This window comes from Linepithema humile, chromosome 4 (assembly GCF_040581485.1).
Source record: "Linepithema humile isolate Giens D197 chromosome 4, Lhum_UNIL_v1.0, whole genome shotgun sequence".
NCBI lineage: Eukaryota > Metazoa > Arthropoda > Insecta > Hymenoptera > Formicidae > Linepithema > Linepithema humile.
Window position 1 is genome coordinate 23,923,118 of NC_090131.1, and position 24,566 is coordinate 23,947,683.

At 44.3% G+C, this 24,566-nt stretch overlaps 2 protein-coding genes across 9 annotated transcripts in view; one reads left to right on the forward strand and one right to left on the reverse strand.

The window, feature by feature from the left end:
- The window catches only part of msi (musashi), a 104,587-nt gene that overhangs the window by 20,649 nt on the left and 59,372 nt on the right, over positions 1-24,566 (forward strand). For 2 of the 7 annotated variants that reach the window (XM_067354309.1, XM_067354305.1), the window contains exon 2: positions 15,693-15,807. In XM_067354309.1, coding sequence (XP_067210410.1) covers positions 15,752-15,807 — 56 coding nt within the window. In that variant the 5' untranslated portion in view covers positions 15,693-15,751. Of the gene's footprint in view, positions 1-5,568; positions 5,980-7,119; positions 7,299-15,692; positions 15,808-24,566 lie in introns of those variants that run through there. The other 5 variants (XM_067354304.1, XM_067354307.1, XM_067354306.1 and 2 more) reach the window with 5 other exon arrangements.
- LOC105672534 (uncharacterized) overlaps positions 1-24,566 on the reverse strand; it is a 96,981-nt gene that overhangs the window by 4,481 nt on the left and 67,934 nt on the right. The window lies entirely within an intron of this gene.

Consider the following 24,566-nt stretch of genomic DNA (forward strand, 5'->3'; position numbering starts at 1 on the left):
GGTGCAGTTTACAACCTCCAGCCTTATGTAGATGCATGTTTATTGCCACATTAGTAGCAGGGAAGAGAGAGGGTTAAAGACACGATACATACACCCTCTTCCCTCCTCTGGCAAAGGGTACTCGAGTAGGATTCTGTTGGTTTACCGGAGGATCCTGCACTCTCTCTTTCCCCCCCCCCCCCTCTTTCTCTCTCTCTCTCTCCCTCTGTCTCGCTCTCATCCTCGTTTCTCCAAAAGATATCTCATCTAGAGGATCTAGTTGTCGTTCCCGTTTCCACATTACCGGAAACGACCGCTACCTGTAGACTGATTCTATTCTCTTCTCCGCCTCTCTCCTTTTGTTCCCTTTTGCAACGTAACATTCTTTCGACTCTTAATAAAATGAACGACTACGATTATGCAGCAAATTGAAACATAACAGTCAGCTTTACAAAAATCTTTTACTCTATCGACGTATGATGTTATCAGCTCCATTATCTAAAGAGACCGGCAGCCTTTCGGAAATGAAAATCAGTGGAACATTTTTGCTCGAGCATTGTTACGATACATTTTCGCTGATTCGCGAAATACTTTGAACAGTAAAAAATTGCGGAATAATATTAACAATGACTGTTTGAACTGAATTTTTAATGGAGTTTTTCATCGTAGGTTTTTACCGTATGTTTACCGTCCGTAACAAATGAAAATCTTCAAAGCACATCAAATATTTATACATTAAAACTTCGCGAAACGTGGCGCTGTTTTTTTTTTTTCCCATCGAAAGCCATGCGATTTCTAATTTCGACATCAATTTTGCTTCCATTTTCGTGTGCTCATCACTTATACGAAAACTACGACGCAATTTCCAGAATAAAATGATTTTCGGGACGCATTCTCGAGGGCAGCGGCGCGCAAAATGACATACGAGCGCGCGTCGCTGCGCGTCGATTAGGCCCGACGCGGCGACGAATACGAGAGCGAGTAAAAGGATCATCGCGCGCGCGAGTATATTATACCGTAATGGCGAAACGATTAGTCAGATCACCCTCCGGGCGGACCCTATGCTACGCTGACAGTTGCACGCGCAACCTGCACATGATTAATAATCATGCGCCGGCCGTCGTTATCGGCTCGCAATGCCGTTATCGCTATCTTCCGCTTATCTGCTCGCGTACTTTAACGCGCTTGGTCGCGCCATTGTCGGGAATTAATTCGTTAGGCCTGCCGCAAAAGAATGCCAACTATGAGAATCTAATCGAATCACATACCTCTCCGCTATTGAAATTTAAATCTCTCAAAATCTTTCCGCATGGAATGACGAATAAAATTTCCCAGTCTGTATTGTTGCTTCATATGCGTCAAAATAAATTAATCACCGCAATTTACCTCTTTTACATGAATTTTAATTAATTGTCATAAGACCTCTTTTCTCGAATGGCGCATGCCACGCGTAAATTAAACAATAAATCTGTTTTACCAAGGTAAAACAAATTTATTTAATTTCTCATATTAATATTAATGTGTAATATAATAAAATTTTATATATAAAATATTAATTAATAATTATTGCACATTAATTTATTAAAATTGTAGAACGCGCTAAAGGACTGTTCTTTTTTTTTTATTACCTTTCGCCAGCAGGCGGCCGTCATTGGTTAATTCGCGCATCTCACGCTTTTCCGCGAGAAACTCTGCTTCACGACAGTTGATTAAAATTCTCCGGCAAAACGGCGAATTGCGCCGACTGATTGTACTTTAATACGATGATGCGCGATGCACACGCCGCGATAGACACTGTGCGATGCGCGGCTACATCACCGCGGTGGCATGTGCAGCACATTTTTCGAGGCAAAGAGTTGGCAAGGGGACAAGAGGGGGTGGGAGGGGAGGCGACAGGGATGGGCGGGTGGTACGAGAGACCCGGGCAAGGGATGAATTATTCGTTGTCTCTTGCACTCTGCACCCTCGGACACTGACGCCACGTTATCCTGTCTACCGTGTCGACCCTCTGCCGCTGACAGTGTCATCCATAATGTCCGCTGCGAGCACGAGTGACATTTACGTCTCGACGCTCTTTTCGCGAAGGAATTCTTTCTGAAGCGCGCTCCCGCCCTCCTCCTCGACTCCCCGGAAGAACTTTATGAGTAGCGCGGCGAGTAGCACGAAAACACTTCAGTCCTCTCGCGCGAAAATAACACTAGCGAGGAGTTGAAGGAGAAACGTGCCCGATTGCAATAACAGTCTGAATTAAATAAGTTCGGCCGAGTCTGAATTTCGCCGGCTTTCTTGTACCTTGTTGTCTATAAGACCGATAAAGGGGAAGAAATTAATCGACCAAGTTCCGAGTCGTCCGAGAGGCTGGCGAAAGCGAGCGACGCACCGCCGCTCTTCCGCCGATATTCCTCTCCGTCGCGAAAACTTTCGAGGCTGCCGCTGACCGAGAAACGACATTATTATCTCAGCGGTATAAAATATCGCGAGCGCGGGTTCGAATGAAAATGCGCCCTCCTCTCTGTTCGCGCGCACGTACATCGAGCGCTCGCGTATGCGCGTTCCGACGGCCACGAAATATCTCGGCGGCGGTGCTAATTAATTGGCTCGTAAATTAACGCGGCAACAATACCCCGGGCGCGGGTGGCTTGCCGTGCCGCAGCCACCCGCCGAATCACGGAATTACCGGCACGCGTGCGAACGTAAGAATATGCATGATGTATGCGGTATTTCGTTGGGCCGCCCCCTCGGTCTCCTCCCCCCCGCGTCGCCCTCTTCGCGTTTCGCTCTCTTCTTCATCTCGCTCTCATCTTCGCTGCGCGGATTTCAACGCCACGAGCCCAAATACGCTTTGGAATATACAAATGACGCAGGCAAGCGCGTTTGTTTTATTAGAGTTCCAGTTTCTCCGATAAAGTGATAAAGCAAGATATATTCTGTCGAGCGCCGCGAGGAAGGACGTAAATCCGTTTCTCGCGATTTTGTGAAAATACGGTTACGCCGGGCTGCGCTTTGGCGTTCTTAACGCGGCGCGAGTGTCGTATAGAAGTTATATGTATCGTATAAAAGCAGGTCGCGGAGGGTCACAAATTGAGTGCACCTGTTGCAACAACGCGGCAACTTATGTACACGCCTCGTAGGTACTTCACACGGCCGTCAAGCTGAAGAGAGTATTCACCTTTATTGCACCGCCGCGCTCGAAAGATTGTCCGGGAAATCTCTTGTGAAAAAATTACGTTTGTGTGCTGGGCTGTGTATCGACGGTACACTTCCGGCATACGCAGACCGACGGCGGTTGGATGGAGAGAGAAAAGTTGGAAATTCATATTTTCCGCTGCAAAATTGAAGGATCTCACATGCGGTATTACAAAAATATCTCATTTTGCTTAATTAATTTTTATTAATTTAAGGCAGCCCTTTTTTGCTACCTAAAATTGAAATTAGTTCAATGAAATTTTGATTCATTTTTACTGCACATTTTTATCTGCAAATAACGCACAGAAAGATAGAGAATAAAAGTGCTATCTTAGCTTTAGCACCGATAAAAATTGGAAAACGTGAGTTTCGCTTCTCTACTTCTATTTATTTCTGAAATGCGACGCGAGATGCAGAGCGAAGCTTCGCGCGACCATTTGTGCTTCGGAAAATCATTAAAACGTAACGATCAGTAAGAAGATAACTGAAACGGTACAAATAATGTTTACGCAAATAACTTTGAGAAGACGAAAACGTATCAGAATATTTATAAAGCGGCGAGAAGTGTCGTATTTGCGCGCATCGATCGCGCCGCGTTCATCGACACGGACATTTTTCCGAGCTGCGTTTTTTCACGTCGCGAAACAGGGTAGATCGTTAAGTGCGTGTAGCCGTCGCGCACAACAGATAAGCCTTTTAACACTTCACGGGACTCGCGCGTATAATAATACCGTCCCCGCTCGCGCGCGCACTATTCGTCGTCGCGCGGCAGCGCGCTGTGTTATTGAGTGGAAGACCGATAACGGCGGCGAGAAGCCCGCCCGCCCGCTCGTCGACGTAACATCGCTGCAACGAAATGCAGCCGAGATAACAACGTAATCTAGAATGCGGACATAGCGTAGGGATGTGTTATTGGCGCGGTCGGCGTTGCGAGAGGGAAGCAATGTGCCGGGAGAGCAGGAGCGCCGGGAGGAAAACGGGGATGAATTTTCTCGGCGATATATTCCTCGCCGGTGATCGCCGCAATTTTATTCAACATTTCGACTGCCACGTAGCAATTCCGTGGAAATCGCCGTTGCATTTCCTTGGAAAACGTGTGCCGAGTGGTTCGCATTGTGGTCAAGAGTTTTATTTATTTATTTTTTTCTTTTCTATCGTAGAGCTCGCATTATGCGAAAACGAAAATATATACGAATGCCAAAGTGGTGGCGAGATACGTACGTACGAGCGCGCGTAACGATTCGCGGGAAATTACGGGCGGCAATTGTACACGCATAATGCGGTGGTTGAAGTGTTGATGCGTCCCGCGTGTGCTCTTATTATTTATACGAGCACGATGACGTCGACGATGCGAGGCGGGATCGCTTTTGCGTGCCAAGCCGGTCGGTCCTGTATTAAGATCCACGTGTTGGCAGCGCGAGACGGTCGCGCTTATCGCCTGCCGTCGTTCTCTATCTAGTCTATCTGCCCCTTTACGCAAGTCCAAGTCGCATTCCTTTCATCGGTAACAAATGAGTCGCGTTGCGCCCGAGGCTACTACGTCGCGTACGCTGTTGGCAGCTAGACGGAGACAGCGCACGCAAATCGATGCACGCGCATTGATTTATTAATACGATACGCCGTGCCATACCCGGTAATGTCATACTCGCTCGGTACACGATAGCACAAGCTGCCCGGTAATAAGTGCGAAAACTGAAATCATTTCTTTCCCGCAGCGGACGAGAATAAATTCTTAGAAAGATATTCTGGAGGAGCGAGAGAAAATTATTATTTCTCGAGTTTAATTGAATTTTGAATTATCTTAATATTAATCGGCCGTCTTTCGCTATTTTTGACGTTTGTACGAATCAATTTATCTTGGCAGATCTATCTCGAGACTCGGAATTTTATTACGTTCGTCTGGAATCAATAAATAACAAAATCCTCTTATTTCTTGGCATCCTTAAACCGCGGAATTCACCGAAATCTCGAAAATTAATTTTACTCGGCGATGCGGCTATAATTGACAAGTGTATACAAGTAAGAATAGCCGAGCTCTGAAACGAAGGCGCCGCTCTTCAAACGGGAAAATACCGATGCCGCGCGCCAAGGGCTTATGGGATGCCGGTTTAATAGCTCGACGTTGATCAAAATTCGGCGCAGGCGGTTAGACGGGGCGGATAAGAAACTCGAGTTGCTCGAGTGCAGCAACATTACCAAATAAAGGGTTAGGTAGTTGCGGTGTCTGAGTGCGTCATCAGCGCACACAGCGAGAGCGGCGTGCTACGGGGGAGGACTTGACTCGCGCGGGGCTGTATCGGCTTGCGGCCGGGCCCATTAGCGTGACGCGATGCATCGTCTACATAAATACCCAGCGACGCTGCGGCCGGTACCACCGGTTGCCACTTTGCGGCAAAGCGAGCGAGCGAGCGAGCGAACGAGAAGCAAGCGCACCAACGCCGAGCGCAAGCGCACTGACGTAACGTTATATCACTCTCGAGGCTTTATACATACTCTCTATCGAGAGGGATCCCCTCCATCCCAGAGCGTGCGGCTCCATGTGGCGCCTGAACAGCGCCGGTGGGGGTAGAGCTCTCCTCTCTTTTCCGCGGGACACCCTCGGCGGCGACGGCGGTGGCGGCGGCGGCGGCGATGTCAAACTCAGTCGTGAGCCGAATATCGTGTCGCGCGTGTGCGTATGCTGCCGTGTCGTATCGTTGTATCACGCGCGAGGTACGATAAAACACAAAGAGACGCGTTATCTCGCCGTCTCTCGCGAAAGAGAGAGAGAGAGAGAGAGAGAGGGAGAGAGAGAGACCGCAGCACGCGTGTCAGGTTCGTTCCTCCATGGTCCTCACCTTCTGTTTTATCATTCGTCGTCTCGCGATCGAGCGGGGTGGAAGTAGCCGGGCGAATAAATTCGCATGTTTGCCTCGTCGCATTCAACGCCGACAACGCTTTCTCGCAGATTGCATTCTGCATCGCGATTTCATCGCCTCTTATCGCGCTCGCCCGACGATAGTTGCGAATATTCAGAAATTCCGAGGCATTCGATATCGGCGATCCAGCCGCGCGAGAGCAGCCGGGGATTCTGGCAGAACGCTTTCGTCCTTTTCCAACCGGGTACTGGGATATCAAAGATTCGGTATACGTGCGTGAGCCAAAATCGATAACCTGTGGGGCAGACACGAAACGTTCTGGCAGACGCGACGCGACGCGACGCGACGCAAGGCGACGCGACGCCACGAGTCGCGACATTGTGGATCGTACGTATACGCGAAGCCCTTAAATTTCTAATGAGATTTTCGATGCCGAAAATGTTGCGAGATATGAGATATGTCGAAGATGTTGCTTGCATATTTTGTTGGTTCTCCTCCTGTTTGCATTACAGGTTTTAAATAAAGTTCCTCCATTTTACATTTTGCATTTCGATTGTAATTAATGCATTAGCAGAGTGTGCATTGTTTACATTAAATAATGGTATATAATTAGCTTTCAATAAATTACTATTATTTTACAGTGGAAATTACCTTGGAAACCGCGCGTGCAATTAAATTGAATTAGAAATGTAAGGGTTAAATAAGCAACTTATCTGAAACGTTTGCCTCTCGATCGGTTGCCGCGAGATCGTATCATTTTTGGTTATATCATTGCCGTAACGTAATTATGTTGAATATAGATGCAAATTCACTTCCTAACCAGAGACACCTCAGTGTCCCGCTATGCAAATTCCGGTTTCGCTGCGGCATGCTAATTTGCTTTCATATTTTTTTTTGCTGCACCATCGAGAGAGCCACGTGTTACGATTAATGCGGACTATAACGAAGTTTGCCCGTGCGATCATTCAGATCATTAATTCGCGCTGACGAATAAAATAGAAAGAGAAACGGTAAACAGAAAAATAAAACTTGGAGACGGATACGTGGACGAAATGGCGAAACGAGAGGAATAAAAGAAAGGCGTGTGATTTCCCAGGAATGCACACAGCCGCTCGCGGATATCGGTCCACATAACTGCAGGATCACGGGAGAAGCATGCGGCGTGTACAGCGCATACAGAGAGATCGTAATCCGGGTGCAACCCCAATTGTGCTGATGCATCGCGGCGCTCCGAGAATCGCCACCGATCACGTTGTCCCAGCATCGTATCTCCATGTAGGTACCGCAGTACATATAAGTACATAATGTAACCCCGTTGTAAACGCGCGCGCGCGCAGACTTTCGAAGAGCAATATAACTCCGACAGCGCGCAATTTATTTTTTGCCGTCGATTCGCATTTTGCAACATATTAAAACACTTCGTCGAAATTCGTTTAAAATTGAAACTCCAGTTCAACGTGAAGTGAATATGTACATTTATGTAAAAAGCCGCGCGGTTTTATTGGCAGAACAGGAGTATATTTTGGCAATAGTAGGAGGAGGGGAGGAGGGGGGGGAGGATAAAGAAGGGGCAAACGTTTACATTTTCGCTAAATGAGTGACGGATCGCGCAAAGCTTCGGATGCGCATTCCGCATGTCCGATTAAACTGACTGGTCTTATCGGAGCAGACGTCTCTTATTGAATAGCTGGCGCGGACCGGCGAAAATCGCGAGATACACGATGTTAGTTATTTCGAATTCGATCGGTGGTGCTTTGCCCGCCGAACCGGCGAAACAGACTGGACCAGATGTTGTCTAAATCCGTACCATCCGCCGACATGGACCTTTTCTCCTCGCCTCCCTCTTCTCCTTCTGCTTCTTGGTACCACCATGCACAGCGCCATTTTCTATCCCTATTGCCACTCTCGATCACCGTCAAGACCGGGGATTCCTCCCTTCCTTCCCTTCTTTTTGAACGGCACATTCTCTCTAAAGGTGCACATCGGCGAGAACCTTGCACTTTTCACTGTCCAAGATTTAAGAAAGCGAGAAGGACTTTATAAATTTAGATGAATCGCTCGAGCTTTTCTCCTGTTTGTTTAAAACAAAACGGGAAGTGATATAAAAGAAAAGTTTCGGGCGCGATCGTTTGGATACGCGTGGCATTTGAGAAACAACGTTCTGTACATTGTCACGAATTCTGATGGATTTATCGCGCTCTAGGTCGCTGCGTGCTCGCCGCACATTCGCAAGTAAGACGCGCGCGTGCTGTGACGACGGACAGCGCGTGTATTTCTGGCGGAACGTCAAGTGGGATAAGAAGTATTTCTCAAAGCGGTAGAGAGACGCACGGATCGCTTCGCAAAGGTCGAGTTTTGAAGGATCTGAAACGCAAGTCGATTCTTCATACGAGATTTCAAAGACAATCTCGTATAATCCGTTTTGAAATCTTTCAACAGGCTAGAAAACAAAAGTAAAGTCACAACGCAGACGTTATTGCTCTTACATATTATTTAATGTACATTTCTATAATTATCGCGAAAAATATTTGTCTTGCGTACGAAGTTTTTGAAAGATATTTTTGATCTTACGAGATGCATAAATAGAGATCGAGTTGCATTTCGGATTGTAGTTCATGTTGTTTACGTCAGTCGACTATATCTTCCGCTGGAGATTTGACCCATAACGAATGTTTTCGGGATTATATTTATTTATTTAACGATTGCCGAGATAATGTTTGCCCAAAGTCGTCTACGCGTAAATTTGTTTTACTATCCTCTTGTGGTTACTTCTAGTTTCTTGCGCAAACACGCTTATTTAAACACACTTATCTTTGAAAGACGGATCTCGCGAAGGCTAGAGTAACAAAGAGTAAACCGAAAACTCGCCGCAACTTTGTTTTCTGGATATTTATACGTGCAGGGCGCGCAAGACCGTCGACCCGGGTCCGAATCTTGCGGGATGCCAACTCTAGAGTGGCGATCTGTTGCTGATTTCGCTGTTTCGGCTTTACCGCGCATGTCGTAAAACCGTAAAATGTCCAAGTTTATGGTTCGTCATGCGGAACGACAAATCACTCCTAGACGTCGTTGATAGGCGAAGCGATTACGTTCAAATCACGTAATAAATCGTCCGCGTTGTCGATATAACTGCGTTCAATTCTTTCACACGTCATTGCGTTCGATTACATTTGTTTATTCTCACGGTTGTCGTGTATGTACAAGAGTTTTGCTGGTAAGTTTATAAAACGCACAGAGTAAATCATTTAGTTTCTTTTTTCTAAAGATACTATACATAGAATCTGTATTAACGTATATGCAAAATATAAAATATTTATAATTATCGTGGGACATTTTGTTTTAGACGAATAAATTCTTTAATATCCGACGACGTGCATTTCTGATCTTACGAAAGCGAGATACGCGAATAGATGGATTCGCATCCTGGATATTATTGTAAAATGAGAAATGAGGTATTGCGTTAAAACGAGAAATCTCCCCGCGGAATTCCGTTCTTACGTTTCTTGCTAAATGCGCGTCACGCTAGCGCGGTGGTTAGTTTCTTGCAGTTTCCAATGACGTACGCGATGGAAGTTGTCGGTTCGAGGACAAAAGCGACACGAGAGAGAGAGAGAGAGAGAGAGAGAGAGAGGGGGGAGAGAGAGAGAGAGAGCGCGCGAGCTTGGCATCTCCGGGTTGCAGGTGGATGCTCGAGTGGGTGGGTGGGGGAAAAAAAAAGAGAGCGGGAGCGAAACAGTCTTCGACTGCGTAGCTTTCTCATTATCGCGATTGTTCCGCGATGGGTACACGACAATGGTCGACACGACGATGATTTTTTCGCGGCGGAAAGAGGAAGTGCCGCCACCCGTCGCTTTCTTCCGCCTCTATTCGCGCATTTCCCTCCCGTCCGCCTGCTTGTCCTCTGCGCCCCTCCCGCCCGGACACATCTCCGTCGAGATTGAACGTAACTAAAACGAGGTTACAGAGTGTCAATATTGCGTCATCGTGTTTCCACCTTCTTGTTTCCTTCCGACGAGGAGGGGTTTCGCCGCGGTCCGGCGCCAAAGAAACACTCCGCGATCCGATGAAATCTAAATTAACGGCTACACGGGTCCGCCTTTTTCTGGCATTCGGAGAATCAGAGGCCACGAATTAATCAACAAATATACGTCGATGTCGGCAGTTTTTTGAAAACCTGACCCGAACCCGAACTCGAAATTAGGCGCGTGCATGCATCGAACGATAGACTTGGCGTGCATTCAAGAGCGCTGGATCCAGCTCGGGCCTGGCATTTGAATGTCCAAGGCTTGTGCCAATTTCTTTTCCAGCGATCCCGTTCTCCCGCGGTTTACGATACTTTGCGGCGATAAATCCGTTCAGATTTCTTTATGCCGCTGAAACGAGAAATCGAGAAACGTATTCATAAACGGCGAACCTGATCCGAGCATGAATCGCAAGGACATATCCGGAGGCGCATTCGTCCGGAAAGTATTCCCGATAGGAGGGACGCGATCGATAGCCCACTATCGTGTTCGATCGCGCGTATGGACGACGCTCGTGTAATAATTATCCGTGCTTAGGCTAAGAGCTACTGTTTGATGCATGATACGCGCGATACGACGGCAAAATGTATGGCGAAGGGCTGCGTCTGCCTTGCCAATTTCTTATTTATCTCTATTTACGCGTCTATTCCCGGCCGTGTAAGCCAAGTATAGCGTTTCATAAATTTCAGCTCTCTGCTACTTTAGGCTAATCGCTTTGCATGTCAGGCCGCGTTTTATTTTTCACTTTTTTTTATCCTTTCGGCAGAAACAGACGTCATTTTAATATTTATCGAGGCCCCGTCGAAACCTGTCACGACGCTGATTAATACGACAAGTTCCGCGAAATAATCGCAGCGGAGAGAAAGACTCTCGATCTTTCGAATTTGCAACTTTTATGAAAGCTTTGTGAACGTCGCGTCAATTACTAACGAGCCGATCGGAGGGAGGAAATCACGTTGGCAGTACTCGGCCGGGCGGGAGAGTTCGCTTTTTCTCGTCATTTATTTAAGCGCCCGTTAAACCATCTTAATCGCCTACCTTTAATAGACTTCGGTTCAGTTAGGAGACCGTCGGATTAAAGATTCGCCGCTGTTCGACGTCCGGTCCTCTTTCGCGTCCGCTTCGTTACATCGGCGAGCGATGTCGCGGAGACGACAGGTGGCACTCGGGGAAGAACGCGAGCGGCCAAGGAGACTAACCCAATTTGCGGAGAGATAAAACGGGCGGGCGAAAGTGCGCGCACCCGAGAAATCCATTAAAGTTCCCGCGACTTTTGAAATTCTCCCAAATTACCACGCACGATTTCCAGCGCGCCTCGCTTAACCAATAATTTGCAGTTTCGAGAGTAATAAGACGAATCTTTCGGATTCTTCCAGAAATATCTGTCCACAAATATAATCTTCAAGTTTTGTAATATTGCAGATATTACGGTATACACACAATAAAACATATTTAAACTCTCGAATTGAGAAATTTCCCAATCAGAAGTATCAGAATGACACGCAAATTAGTATGATTTATTTATAACCAATATTCAATTAATTCGATGCATCCAAATTACTTCTGAATAACATCAATGTATGGAAATTAAATATAGGTACATGAAATAATTATATTATCGATCTGTCACTTCGATGTACAACCGCTGAAAGCTGCATTGTGACTGAGCAGGAAAAAAAAATATATATATATAAAAAGATGAAGGGGCGAAGAGGAAGAGAAAACTTGAGCGAGAGCGTGTCTGTCCAACCGCGAACGAGGTTTAATCGGGCTGTGCGGTACATGGACCATGACCAACGAGAAACCGTGCCCATTCTGGTTCGCCCACGTGACGACGACGACGACGACGACGACGCCGCCGCCGCCGCCGCCGACGATTCTGGCGCAGTATCCGATCGCGCCGAACGTTTGTCGTTGACTTTCGCGACGCCGATGATGGATCGCCGCCACGAGACCACCGCAACGGCACTCCATTCGTTCAAACAGCACGGATATTAAATCCAAATATACTCGCCACGCCAATTTGGAGCAATGAACGATCTGGAGGAGCTCTCAAAGCTTGCGAACGTCGATTCCCGCCAATGGATGGAAATGCCAATGGAAACGACCGCTCGGAGGATTTGTGATACGTGCGAGCGCATTTGAATGTCACTGCGCTTCATATCGATGAAAATTTCATAAAATTAAATGATGGGGAAACCGCACTGTTGCGAGATAAAATCAATTTCGTCGTACGACCCGCTATTTCGCACTGCGAGTTTCACGTTCAGAGAACAGTGCGGTCGCGATGCCTGTAAATTATAGCGGATTCTGAGAACGATCGTTATTTATAGGCGGGGAACGTGCGCGGGATTTTTCGAAAGGCATTTACGATTGAGCGTGTAACTTTGTGGGCGCATAGCTGCGGGCATCCCCCTACATACACACACACATGTGTAAATAACTCCCTCTAGTCTATAAATCCTCGCGATCGTTTTAACATTTCAATTCTAGTGTAGTTACAGCGCAAGGTAACGAATTGTAAATAAATCGTAAATGCGGAAATTTTTTATGCGGGGCCACCGAATTTCGGCAGTCGATCGTTGCGAGACACTCGACTCTTATCATTCCGTTATTACGTACGGAAAAGTTTCCGCAACGCGCGAAACATGCAATAGGAGATTGCGCGACGAGAGAGCGGCGCGTCGCCCGTATCCTGGCACCGATTTCGATTGCGTTCGTTCGCTTTATTGCCGCTGCATGAAATGCATCGCGTCGCGCGAATGGCGAAGGGGATTTACGACTTCCTAGTCAGACCAGATAGAGAAAGTAGACGCAGTTCGCGCCGCGCCAGCCGGCCGCTCGCGCCGTCTTCCGTTTATAGTCAGGAGCGACCCATGTGCGATAGTCGTTTCGTTTTCTAACGACTGCAACGTGTCGTTGCCTCCGTTTACGTGCCGTATCCGCGCTATTTTCGACAGAAAGTCGAATGTCGATTTGTCTCCGCGTGAAATCGAATACGTTTGCAAATCATATCAAATCTCGATATATTATTTAGATGGAAATATGAGCAAAAGATGAAGATGTTAATTTAATTGTGATCAAATGTCGTAAGATCATCGATATTTCACACTTCTGTGCAATTAAATTTAGTGAATCCTTGATGCTCATAAACGAACAAATGTAAAATTGCCGTTGCAAACCACATTTTCGCTGGAATATTACGCGCGAAGGTTAAAAATATACTCTATTTGCGATTAAACGTCGCGACTGTCGATATTTCAAAATTGAATAACACAATTGAATTGAATTTGATGAATCTTCGATTTTCATAGACGAGCAAATGCGGACGGGTATTTTCGTTACGCATGACACGCCGGTCATATTAATTAATACGCTTTGATTCCGTCAATGTTGATTAGCCCGCTCGAGCTTCTGTTTCTCGTATGTACATCCCATTCAACTTCCTGTTCGCCAGTTAGTAAAGTTTACGCCGCGGAACTTCGGACGAGCGGCGAGCAGCCGCTTCTCGTACAAGTTAATAAACAGATAATTATTCGGACAGAGATTATCATCGTCGATGCGAGCGCAGATTTTCGCGCGATCGCGCGATAACAAATATTCATCACGACATTTTGCGTTTTCGCGAGTTGATCATAGTAATGCTTTTTGTATTATGAATTTTAAGAGCGCAGGCACACACACATACACACATACACGCGCGCGCGCGCACGCGCATTCATCTATTTTCCATTCCGCGTGCATGTAGAAAAAATCAATTTTTACACATTTTGAAAAGAGCGCGATGAAAATGTATGACTCTCCGCATTCTGTTACCAATTATCCTCGAAATGTTGAAAATATTTCGACGACAATAGCACGGTGCAATAAGCCGCGCTCTTTCTCGTCAGGCATTTTGCCGAGATAATGGCGTTGTCTCTCGCCCGCTGTCATTCGCGAGTCGGGTAATCGCAGCGGAATCGTGCCCCTTATCACCGCCGTACGAGCGGACAAACAATGACGGCGGACAATGGCAGCGCTCGATCGACGACAATGGATTTTGTCGTATTCTCTAATCCGCGCCGCTCTCTCGCGACGCATTCCTCTCCGCATTCGGATATTTTCGCTAATTAACGAAAACTCGTTCTCCCGCACTTCGACACGGCCGTCCACCCAGAACGCCCCGGAGTTTGAATTCGCCAAGTTTGTAGAATTTTTTCGATTACGAAGGGAAAACTTTAAATCTCGCCCCGAGTATTTTTAAAATTATTTGGGCGTTCCGAACATTTCGAATTGCCCAACTTCTTTCGCATTCTATCAAGTTTTGTGTCGCAATTTGCACGACGCACGCGATCCTCGAGGAAACACAACAGCGTACAGCAGTTCTCCGCTAATCCATTAATCGTGAGTCAACCCTTACTCTCTCAGGAAATCATCCCGCGGAAGCCTCAACGAGATTTCCGCGCGGCGGGGATGAGCCCCTCGTTATTATATACCGAGCGAAATATCGTCGATCGAATAATTGCCGTTGAGATGTGCGGCGTGTCAAGAATGGTTTCGATCATTTGTTCGCATGATTGTCGCGAAATCGGTATCGCGTATGACTAGCGCGCCCGGGGATTTACATGTATAACGAGTTCCTTGCGCGCCGCGGATGGTTAAAAATCCGCGAGCGAAGAGGGAGGAAACGTGATAGGGAAAAGAAGGGAGAAGATAGTAAAGAGAGAGAGAGAGAGAGAGAGAGAGTAAAAGTACCGGAGAGTAGGAATCCATTAACGAGTACCGTTTTCATACCTCCTCTGTGGCACTTTCGTGTAGTCGCCCTCTCTCCTTCCTCCCTCAACCCTTGCTCGCCCACTTTTAGCCGCGCTATACATCGCTCGCTCTCTTTTTCGCCGTCTTGCTGCTTGAAAGAGCATCCACCGGCACAATAGATCGTTCATTACCGATACCGGAGCCCCGAAAAGCGGAAAGATAGTAATGCGAGGAAGGGGCGGGCGGGCTACTGCATTCGCACGCGCGTGGGTGTGTATGTGTGTGTGGATCTCGCCTCGCAAACACGGGTGTATAAGTACATCGTGCACACGTAACGAATACGAGAGGCGGGCGTATAAAAAGGATGGTACTTTTAAGAAAGATGGCCGATGGCGGCCGTCGTCGTCGTCACGCTTCGGATCTCCATACCTTTTGAGAGCAGCTTCACGGATCGCAATTACGATGAAATTTCGCCCGACAGCTTTAAATTTATAAAATCGTCCTTCGCTTTTAACCACTTTGTTTGACAGTTGCCGTGTAATAAATATATAAACATAAATATTTAACCATGCGGTCTTAAATTACATAAATTAAATTAATTGGGTAAATTATATTAACTTTTCAGGAACTATCTGTAAATAATCAATTAAAATATTGCACGTTGATAAAAATATTTATGACGGATGAAAAGACATCTTTATTCTTGCTTGAAGCGAAATGAGAGAAGTACATGTAATTTAATATTGTCCATTTTCATCACAATCTCTTAAATGTGATTGTCATCTGAAAAGTTATATATAATTTTTTTTCTGCAGAAAAGTATTTTAATAATAGAATTCAGAACTTTCTAATTTCGACTCTAATTGACATCTCTATATTTTTATATTGATCTTTCGCTTATATTTCATTTCAGTGACGTGTTAAGGCTGTGAAGATCTGGAAGTGACGGAATCAGCGGATATTAGTCCATCGATGGCGGCCGCGAGTTTTCCTCCAAACTTCTCGAACGTCGGTGTACTGGAGAATTGGTGAGTGCTTTATGAATAATAGATTGTTACCAAATCGAGCTTATTTCTTTTATTACGCGAAAAGCTGAGATCTAGAAGTGACGCTACATTCCAGAATACATCAGTAGATTTATTATTAATAATATATCCCAATTATTACAGTAATCTTTGTAAAAAGACGAAAAATTACGTTATTACATATGTCTGTGGAACTTTATTTTATTGATAACAATCACTAACGGATCCTGATGTCGATAATAGGGGGGGGTTTTGACCTGCTTTGATGCATTTTTTACCAAAATTCTTGAAACGGATCCAACAAAATTGATTTTTTTTAACTTGGAAGGGGGGGGGGTTTAACCCCAAAATTTCCCCCCCAGGATCCGCTAGTGATAACAATAATTTATTATGATGAGCAGTCATAAATAATTAGCGAAAATCCGAAAGCAAATTGCAATTTTTGTTCTTGGACTTTCCGATTAAATTGCTCCGATTTATTAATCCGCTTAGCGTTCGATAAAAACGTATTATAGTAAATAATATATATTTGACTGTCATCATTTAGATTCTTGTTATTTTGATGTAAACTGCGGCTTACTTGGCAATGTTAATTTTAAAAGTATACATATTTTATATTTGCGACCTCAAATCGAAGATAAATAAATTTTAATGCATGAGAACTCAGCTTTAATCGCAAATAGATTAGGCTCATGCTATGTCTGCATGCCAGTAATGCGTAAACTTGTACTTCCTGTCTCAAGCTGTTTTACGATCAGTATATACACAGTGCACGATAACACACTGTAAGATTGTATATTTGCATCGACGACAAGACGACGAGACGATGGTCTCGACATGCTTTCAAGCGGCTTAAAAATGAAACAAGTTTATCCGCATCATTGCAACTGAATGTTCTCCGAGACATTGTTAATGAATCACAAAATCTCTATGTGCGAAATGAGAGTACTCATAATAATCTGCAACATCCAATGAGGTATCTCTGGGTGGTTGCCAAGAATGTTAAGCGAGATCATCAGTCATCATTTATTACAGCTGTTTAATCTCCAGCAGTAAATATCTTGCTAATTAAACTAGGAATTAAAATTTTCCTAAACTTTAAATCTATTTGAACTTAATCAACGATAAAAATTCTGTCGCCTTTTGCGCGCGCGCGCGCAACCCTTGAAGTTTAATCTCACGTAAAACTCCTTGTTAATTTCGCCTTAATCTTAATTAAGGAGACCGCCTCGCTTCGTTACATACGCTAGTCGCAAATCATCCTCTAGCGTATCATCCAAGCGGGTCGAGAGATCCGGCATGATATTTGAACGTCGCGGGGCACAATAAAGTGGCTTAGACAATACGGCATTGTTGTAATATATGCGTTTCGAGATACCTCGCATGGAAGGTCAGACGCCGTATTATCATCCACCGCCCGTCGCGGACGGAATGGAATGGTTTTGCAACGGTGCAGCCCGCGAGGGCGGCGGGGTAAAAAGTAGGTTTCTTCTATTTTCCAGTTTTGATTAAAGTTCCTTTAGGTGGAGAGCGAACATAGCGATTCTTCGCTCACGCGCGTGCACCGACATACAGACGGATGAAAACTCGCGCGCCACGCACGCCTTTCTTTCACCCCTTCCGACATTTCCGTCGTGTTCTCTAGTAGTTCTCTAGCCGGAAGGGAAACGGGGGAAGTACTGCATTCGCGATTAGGTCTTTCTTCTAACGCGCCCTTTTGTTCCTGACTCGCGAACTGCGCTCGCCGAAGATCGAACGAGAAGAATAGTAATCAGAAAGACCTTTGCGCCGCAAAGGTTCTCTTAAGGTGGTTCGCGAGGCAGATTATTATTGTTATCTGTGCACCGACTACTGATTATTCACGAAATGGTAAACGATGAACGCCGCCGGTATGTTATGAGAAATGTCACGTTGCGCTACACGCAGACGTAATTTTAAATCCCGAAATAGTTGAGAAGTCGCGCATGTTTAAAACACACGTGAATTTGTAATATCTGGATACACACACACACACACACACACATACACACAGAAAGATACATATATATTATGTGTATATCATGAAATGTTTGCGATATTTATAACTATATATGTGATGGGCCGTACTGTAGCGCTTTTCATTCTAGCGATTAAATGCCACATCGATCGTTCGAATGTCGATTGGCGGTATTAGCGTGAAGAGAAGAATTATATCGTGCACCGCGACTGATTCGTGCCAAATTCGGCGATATGTTGCGTTTGTTGGAAGAATTTAATAATAGACAGACACCATAATGAGCGTAAAATGCCTCGCGTGACATTCATCGTTCAAAATCGGACATTGACTTAAAAAAAATTTCAAACGTGATTTTAGTATTTTAGCGCACTTATGTGATTATTATTCGTATCTTTTCGAATAATGCAAATATCTGGGGGGCATTTAAAAAAGCATCATATTTCCGAGATATTTTTCAGACATTGTTTGGAGTTTTATATTGTATTCCGACCTATTATGACGTATTCAAAAATACGCTTGGAATTGCACTGACCCACTGTGTTCCGGAGTACAACATTATTTCGTTTCAGCATTCTTTGAGCTTCGAGCATTAGTCTATTTACGGATATGTTGTTGTGCAAATGGCATCCGTGTGCATCTGTGCGTTGGGATATTTGGCATTTGGGCACTTCCTACGTACGTAACGAGAGGATGTTAAATGACGAATAATGCGTCGCAATTCATTCTCATTGTACTCTGCTGCGGGAAAGAGAAAGAGAGTGAGAGAGAGAGAGAGAGAGAGAGAAAGAGAGCATGAACGGCCGTTAATGCTGTGCCTGTATTTTCGGACGGTTCATTCAGAAAGGTGGCTGTCCCGCGCTGCTGACAGCTGTGCGTTGACAGTTCCTTTCTGGTTGACGCGACTTAGAAGCGCGTATGTGTTAGGCGACGGCAGGTGTGAGCTCGCCCACGCGGCGTATATCGGTCGACGAGATGGAGTAGGTGGCGTCCACAATTAGCCGATGTTAGCGCGCGCGTACATCGTAAATTGATATTACGCCAGCGCGCGGACGGCGGTCGGTACGCGCGTCGCCGCCGTCGTCCCGCGTGGGTGACGAACCGTTCGAATTTTTACTAGCAGCGCGCGGAATTAATTTGCGCGACGGCGACGGAAATGGAGATTGAAATATCTGCTGGCCGACTTTTCCAGATAGAGAGAGAGAGAGAGACACGACCGACGGCTGGAAGTAGTCGTATCGCGATGCCGACAGTCGCCCGGTCACTCGAACTCCCGGAGAAACTTCTAAACGAGTTTACATATTTGATGAATTCGTGAAATACTGCGCCGCTATCTCCGACGTTCGCTTTTATTTAGATATATCGCGTATCGTATTGACAGAATGTAATGGATGCGTTTGTTTCTCCTCTTTCACTTACAAGATTGTTTTTCGCACCTCTCAGTTTTTACTCAATTGGATTTAAAGTTAGTTTAACGAAGGGACACTTTAAAAAAAGCTTTAAATATTCGATAAACTTGCATCTTTTCAAATATTCAGTTTTATTAAAATCTATTGTAGTCAATTTTTCTTGTTTGTTTTTTTAATTTGCGTTTTTTTTTTTATTTTTAATTGTATCATGACGTAGGCGTTAAATCTAATCAAAATGTGATCAAACTATTTCCGCTTTATTCCACAAGATATTCATATAGCAATGATATTTGCGTAAGCTTTTTTTTTTCGTTCTTTGAAGCAGATATTTCCAAAAATGTTCTCACGTGTTACGAAATATCCGGAATAATCTTATAAAGCCTTTTAAAACCTACCTTCGATATCCGCGCGATCGATGTCCATTCAATCGGTGTACAAGATCTTCGTTAGGAATTCTATTAGCGCGACGGGATTAATTCACGCGCGCGCGCGCGCGCGCGGCTATGATTTGCACATCGCAGTATCATTAACTTGAATTTTACACAAGCCGATGCACTCATTCATAATCCCTCAAAAGCTTGAAAGTAAATCCGGAACAAGAAATCCCGACAGCTAAATGGGGCTTATCGCATTGATTCGCTGAAGAAATTCATTACCGTAAAAATCACCAATGGAAACATTATGCGTCTGCTTGATACGCAATGTATCCGTAACAAAAAAAAATTATTATTACCGCGCCCGTTTTAATATATCAAGAATAAATACAATTAATCACTATTTTCATCGTCTTTCAATCATCTTTTTAATTGATTGCGCACAAGTTATTTTGATAATAATATGATTTATGTAGCGATAATAAATAATGTATGAAGTTTGATATTTATAATACTATTATTGCGAGCAAATTATGTGAAGTAACTTTTATCGCGTAATCTGTGCACGAGGGACAATCCTCGGGACCATCTTAGTGGCTCGGAAGGAGGGTGTATCGCCTCTAGTGTCGCACATTCTCGTACCACCGGCGGGGGAAACCACAGCGATGGCCCTACATACCACATAGCAGGGTCGTATAAACGAGTTTTCGGTGGAAGTGGCTCGACCCACGAGTTTCCGGTGTCGCAGAATTGCCCTGGCCGGTTACGCCTTTGCCATGGTACACCGCGCGGCCGCAATCTGTTCTGCATTATCCCCGTGTCTAAAATCGCCACCGATAAACCGTGCAATCTCGACGTTTTATTTCTGACTGTCCCGTTACGATGTAGCGAGCGTTATCCCACATGTTGCATCGAAATAGCCGCGGCGCTCTTTGCGATTCGATATCACATCCTTGTTCAGGACTGCATTTTTCTGTCGGGCTCGTAACATTGTTACAGCTGTTAAAAATTGTCCGTATATCACGTACGTCGGTTAAAATTACATTTTGCACATCGAGTGCCAAACGTTTCCAGTGTTTTCAAAAATTTCTTTATTACATGAAAACTGAAAATATTTCGCGATGTATAATTTAGCAGATAAAAGGTAATAAAAGTATTCGTATCGTGTGTCACGAAAGTATCTGGATATATACTCGCGTTTCCTTTTTGCGGTGACCTCTCAGATCGATACAATATCAAGCTTGACAAGCGAAACAGAGGGTCCGTGTTACGATAAGCTTTCGGTAACGATTTCTCCCGGTGATATCGCCGCCAGGATATCAAAAACCGATGTGACCGCGATACAGGCGACTCCACACGCGAGTAATCCGTTGTAAAAAATTCACATCTTTTCTGTCAGATTATCCTTCATGCCTTCATTCTTAATAAAGAAAACTAGTGGAACTCAACTAAATTAAAAAATAAAAAAAACATGTATATTGATTTTTTATACAATTAGCAAGATCATCATAAAATTATATTTGTCAGCGTGTAGTCTTTTGTTACCGTCGTTTTCCCCATTAAACATGAATTTTAATTTAAAGAGACTTAATTATAATTTTTAACGAGCGAAAAATCTGACCAGATTGTAATGAGAAGTTCACAGTTGGTTTTTTTAACAAAAATATCGAGACGCTAATAGTTTCTGAATAATTAACGATCTTGAAAACGTTTTTTATAAAATCCGTTTTTACCTGTCAGTTTTTCGATATCGATTATTAGTCTCTCGTATAATTTTTAAAAGTATAGCAACGTGATTTGTGAAAATAAACAGTAGTGGAATAAGGTGTTCTACTCGATTCGTCTACTTGTTTGGCGCTATCGCGCTAATTATTTATTCCTTCGCTGTTTACACGGTGAGGAAACTTAAAAGTGTGATGGATGGTTGTCTCTAAGGGGGAACTCGCCGTTCGTACCAGCTGGCACGCCAGGCACAAAACGAGTTGTACTACTTGGGAGAAAGCTTCCGCTGCTATATCCGCTCGCAACCGCTTCTTTTTCCACTTGTCATTGAAAATCCATTATTATACGCTTTAATTACTTATTTAATTAAAGAGATAGTACAAAAATATATATATATTAATTTTTTAATAAATTTAGATCACACAGCTTGCAAAGATATGAAAAAACATTGTGTATATTATATTTTCTACTACGTCTAGTTAACGTGAATTATAACGATGTATATGCCGAACTCATGCCAAATAATCTGGCCTGGTTACATCGCGAGGTGTCACAGATCATTATCACATCCGGTTCCAGAATGACTTGGCATTCAAATCATCCATGAATTTCATAAGGCTTGATGCACCAAGTCATATTTAATGCAAAACGAATGTAAATTTATTCTCTAAAAATTACTCGATATTTTTGCAATGGCATCTCCATCGGCAATACTCATCTTTATATTTCAAAAAAGTGCAGAACCCGCGGCCCTTCGTCGGGCGAGTTGCCTCGCGCAAGTACTCGTTAAACTATGACAATAACGGACGTTGAGTTTCGAAAAATAATCGCTCTGTGAGAGATGCACGAACCACTCTGTATTATTGCCGAGAGGCAAAAGCGCGCGCGCGTCTTCCCCGTATATTTTCTTCAATACAGTGCGCTGCACTTAACCACCCCTCTCTTTCTCTTTAGTAAAAGCTCTTTTGCTGCGGACCAGTTTATGCCCTCGTTTAATGTCTTCCTGTTCTACCCCGTTATCTTGCTCACACATAACTATGCATTTTCAGACGATATTTCGCAATTCATATTCCTCTTATGAATTATTTATTATTTAACTTACTGCAATAATAAGTTTCGAGTCAGTTTCGAAACATCTTAAGAAAGAGATTTGCCGATTTGTCGAAATATATTTTTCTTTATATGTTAGCACGTTTATATGTTCCCAAAAATTACATTAAATTTGCATAGATTTGTAAAACTGCATTTTCAAGAATTCTTGAATACAAGAAATATAATATTTCTCTCTTTTTCTCTTTACAATTTACTAGAGTCATAAAAGAAAGTAAAAACTTCTCGATATTGCATATTTATCTTGGCTAGCATTGGCCATGTAATCGTTATTTTGCGTTACTTACGAGGTTCTTATTTGGTTTCCTTGTGGTACACACGAACATAACAGCTTCGTATTTCTCGCCTCGGTATCTCGGCATCTTGCAACCTGTTCTCAAAGGTGGGAAACGTGGAGGTAGACGGAAGATGAAAGAGAAGGCCGCCCGTTTACGGGCGGTAAGTCGACCAATTTATGGCATTCAGAAATTTATAGGTTCAATTTCCGCGATATTTAAACGACTCGACAGCTAAATCCTCGCCATCGAGCTTGCTCGCGAGCACGCATAGAATTTTCGCCAATTTTTTTTACTTTTCCAACGCGGCATAATAAAACGGCTGTGATTATTCCATCTGTATTCGCAATTCCAATTGTTACGTAGTCTGTTTTATGAATTAATTGCACGTACGAAGCGGAACAAAATGTTACTAATTCGCATGATAATTTTTTCTGCTTTTATTACTGAACAATGATTCGAATCACAAATTTCATGTATTTTTTATTTAATAGATACAGGCGTAGTTGGCCGAATAAAAGTCAACTTAAAGTATCAACAGCGCGTGTTCACTGCGAGTTAATTTAGTTCCAATTTGTCGTATATCAGTTTTGTTGTATCTTTGATAATTGTCGTGGGTTGTGGTATTTATCAAACCAGAAACGACCTCGATGGAGTTTTCGCCGAGCGAGTACGTACAATACAACACAATCCTTGCCAAATATACATACCTACCTACGCGTTACTCGTGCCTGGAAAGCGACGAATATACGAGCGCGCTGTGGAATATTAATTTAAGCCAACGTTAATTTCGCGTACGCAACATCAGAGCGCCGTGATTAAGATGAACAAATATGACCAAAATATTTTCACTTCGGGAACAAGAGAATGGGCGGAACATGTGAATCGATAAGGATTTTTTTTTCTAAGCGTCGGATCGGGTTCTCTTGGTACGTTTTTCGACTGCCGTTGCACGGCTAGTAACCCAATGCTTCTCTAATAGTACATCCTCTCTTTCCTACCTCGTTTGTAGTAAAATCGATTTAAATATAGTTCGTTAGCTCGACGCGCTGTTATCTCCCAGAGGAAAGAAACGCGGTTATATAGCGACGACGAGCGTCGCGACGAGCCGCCGTGGAGCTGCCGCGCTCTGTCTGCCGGTCGCACTATGCAAATTGAATTTACGTAATAAAATTGCGCGATTCTGCCGTCCCGGTTCGGAGCTCAGAGCTCGGAACTCGCAACGGGAAGCGGAGCGTCTTCACGGAAGCGGGGCGGTCCTCCCCGCGTTACAACTCCCCAAACGAATAGTGGAAGCGCTACGAGTGCGGAGGTAAACCCCTCCCAGGTGTCTGCCTCATCTCGAGTGGAGTCGCGTTACAGGGCTACGAAGGGCTGCAGGAGAGCAGGCATTTCCTGCTCTTTGTCTTCGACGATCCGCGCGGAAATCGTTTGCACGCATAGTCTCGCGCGTATATTCGCGTGTCTGTTATATCGCGCGATACCATCCGCGAAATCTTCGCTTACTGCACACACAGCCTCTTATCTGAGAAAATCTTCTCCGTGAAGCGCGTACAGATGTAGATGCGGCATTACAAGAGGTCAAACTTTTGACGCTGTAATCGTATTCGAAGATTCGCGGATATAAGCGACTATCTGCGAGGTATAATACGCTCCGCGACACGTATTTGTAAATTGCTATTGTTCTTCTGCAAGTTTTTTTTTCCTCCATTTTTGATACGTCTGAAGAGACGATTATTGTGTTAGAATATTACGAAGTGAATTTTCTTGCTATATATTGTGAGAGACATTCCAGCGTGTCCGTCGTCGTAATAGCGCTGACAAAATGTTATTTTGCAAGAAACAGTACCTCGAGAAATAATTATCTTTACGCAACTAC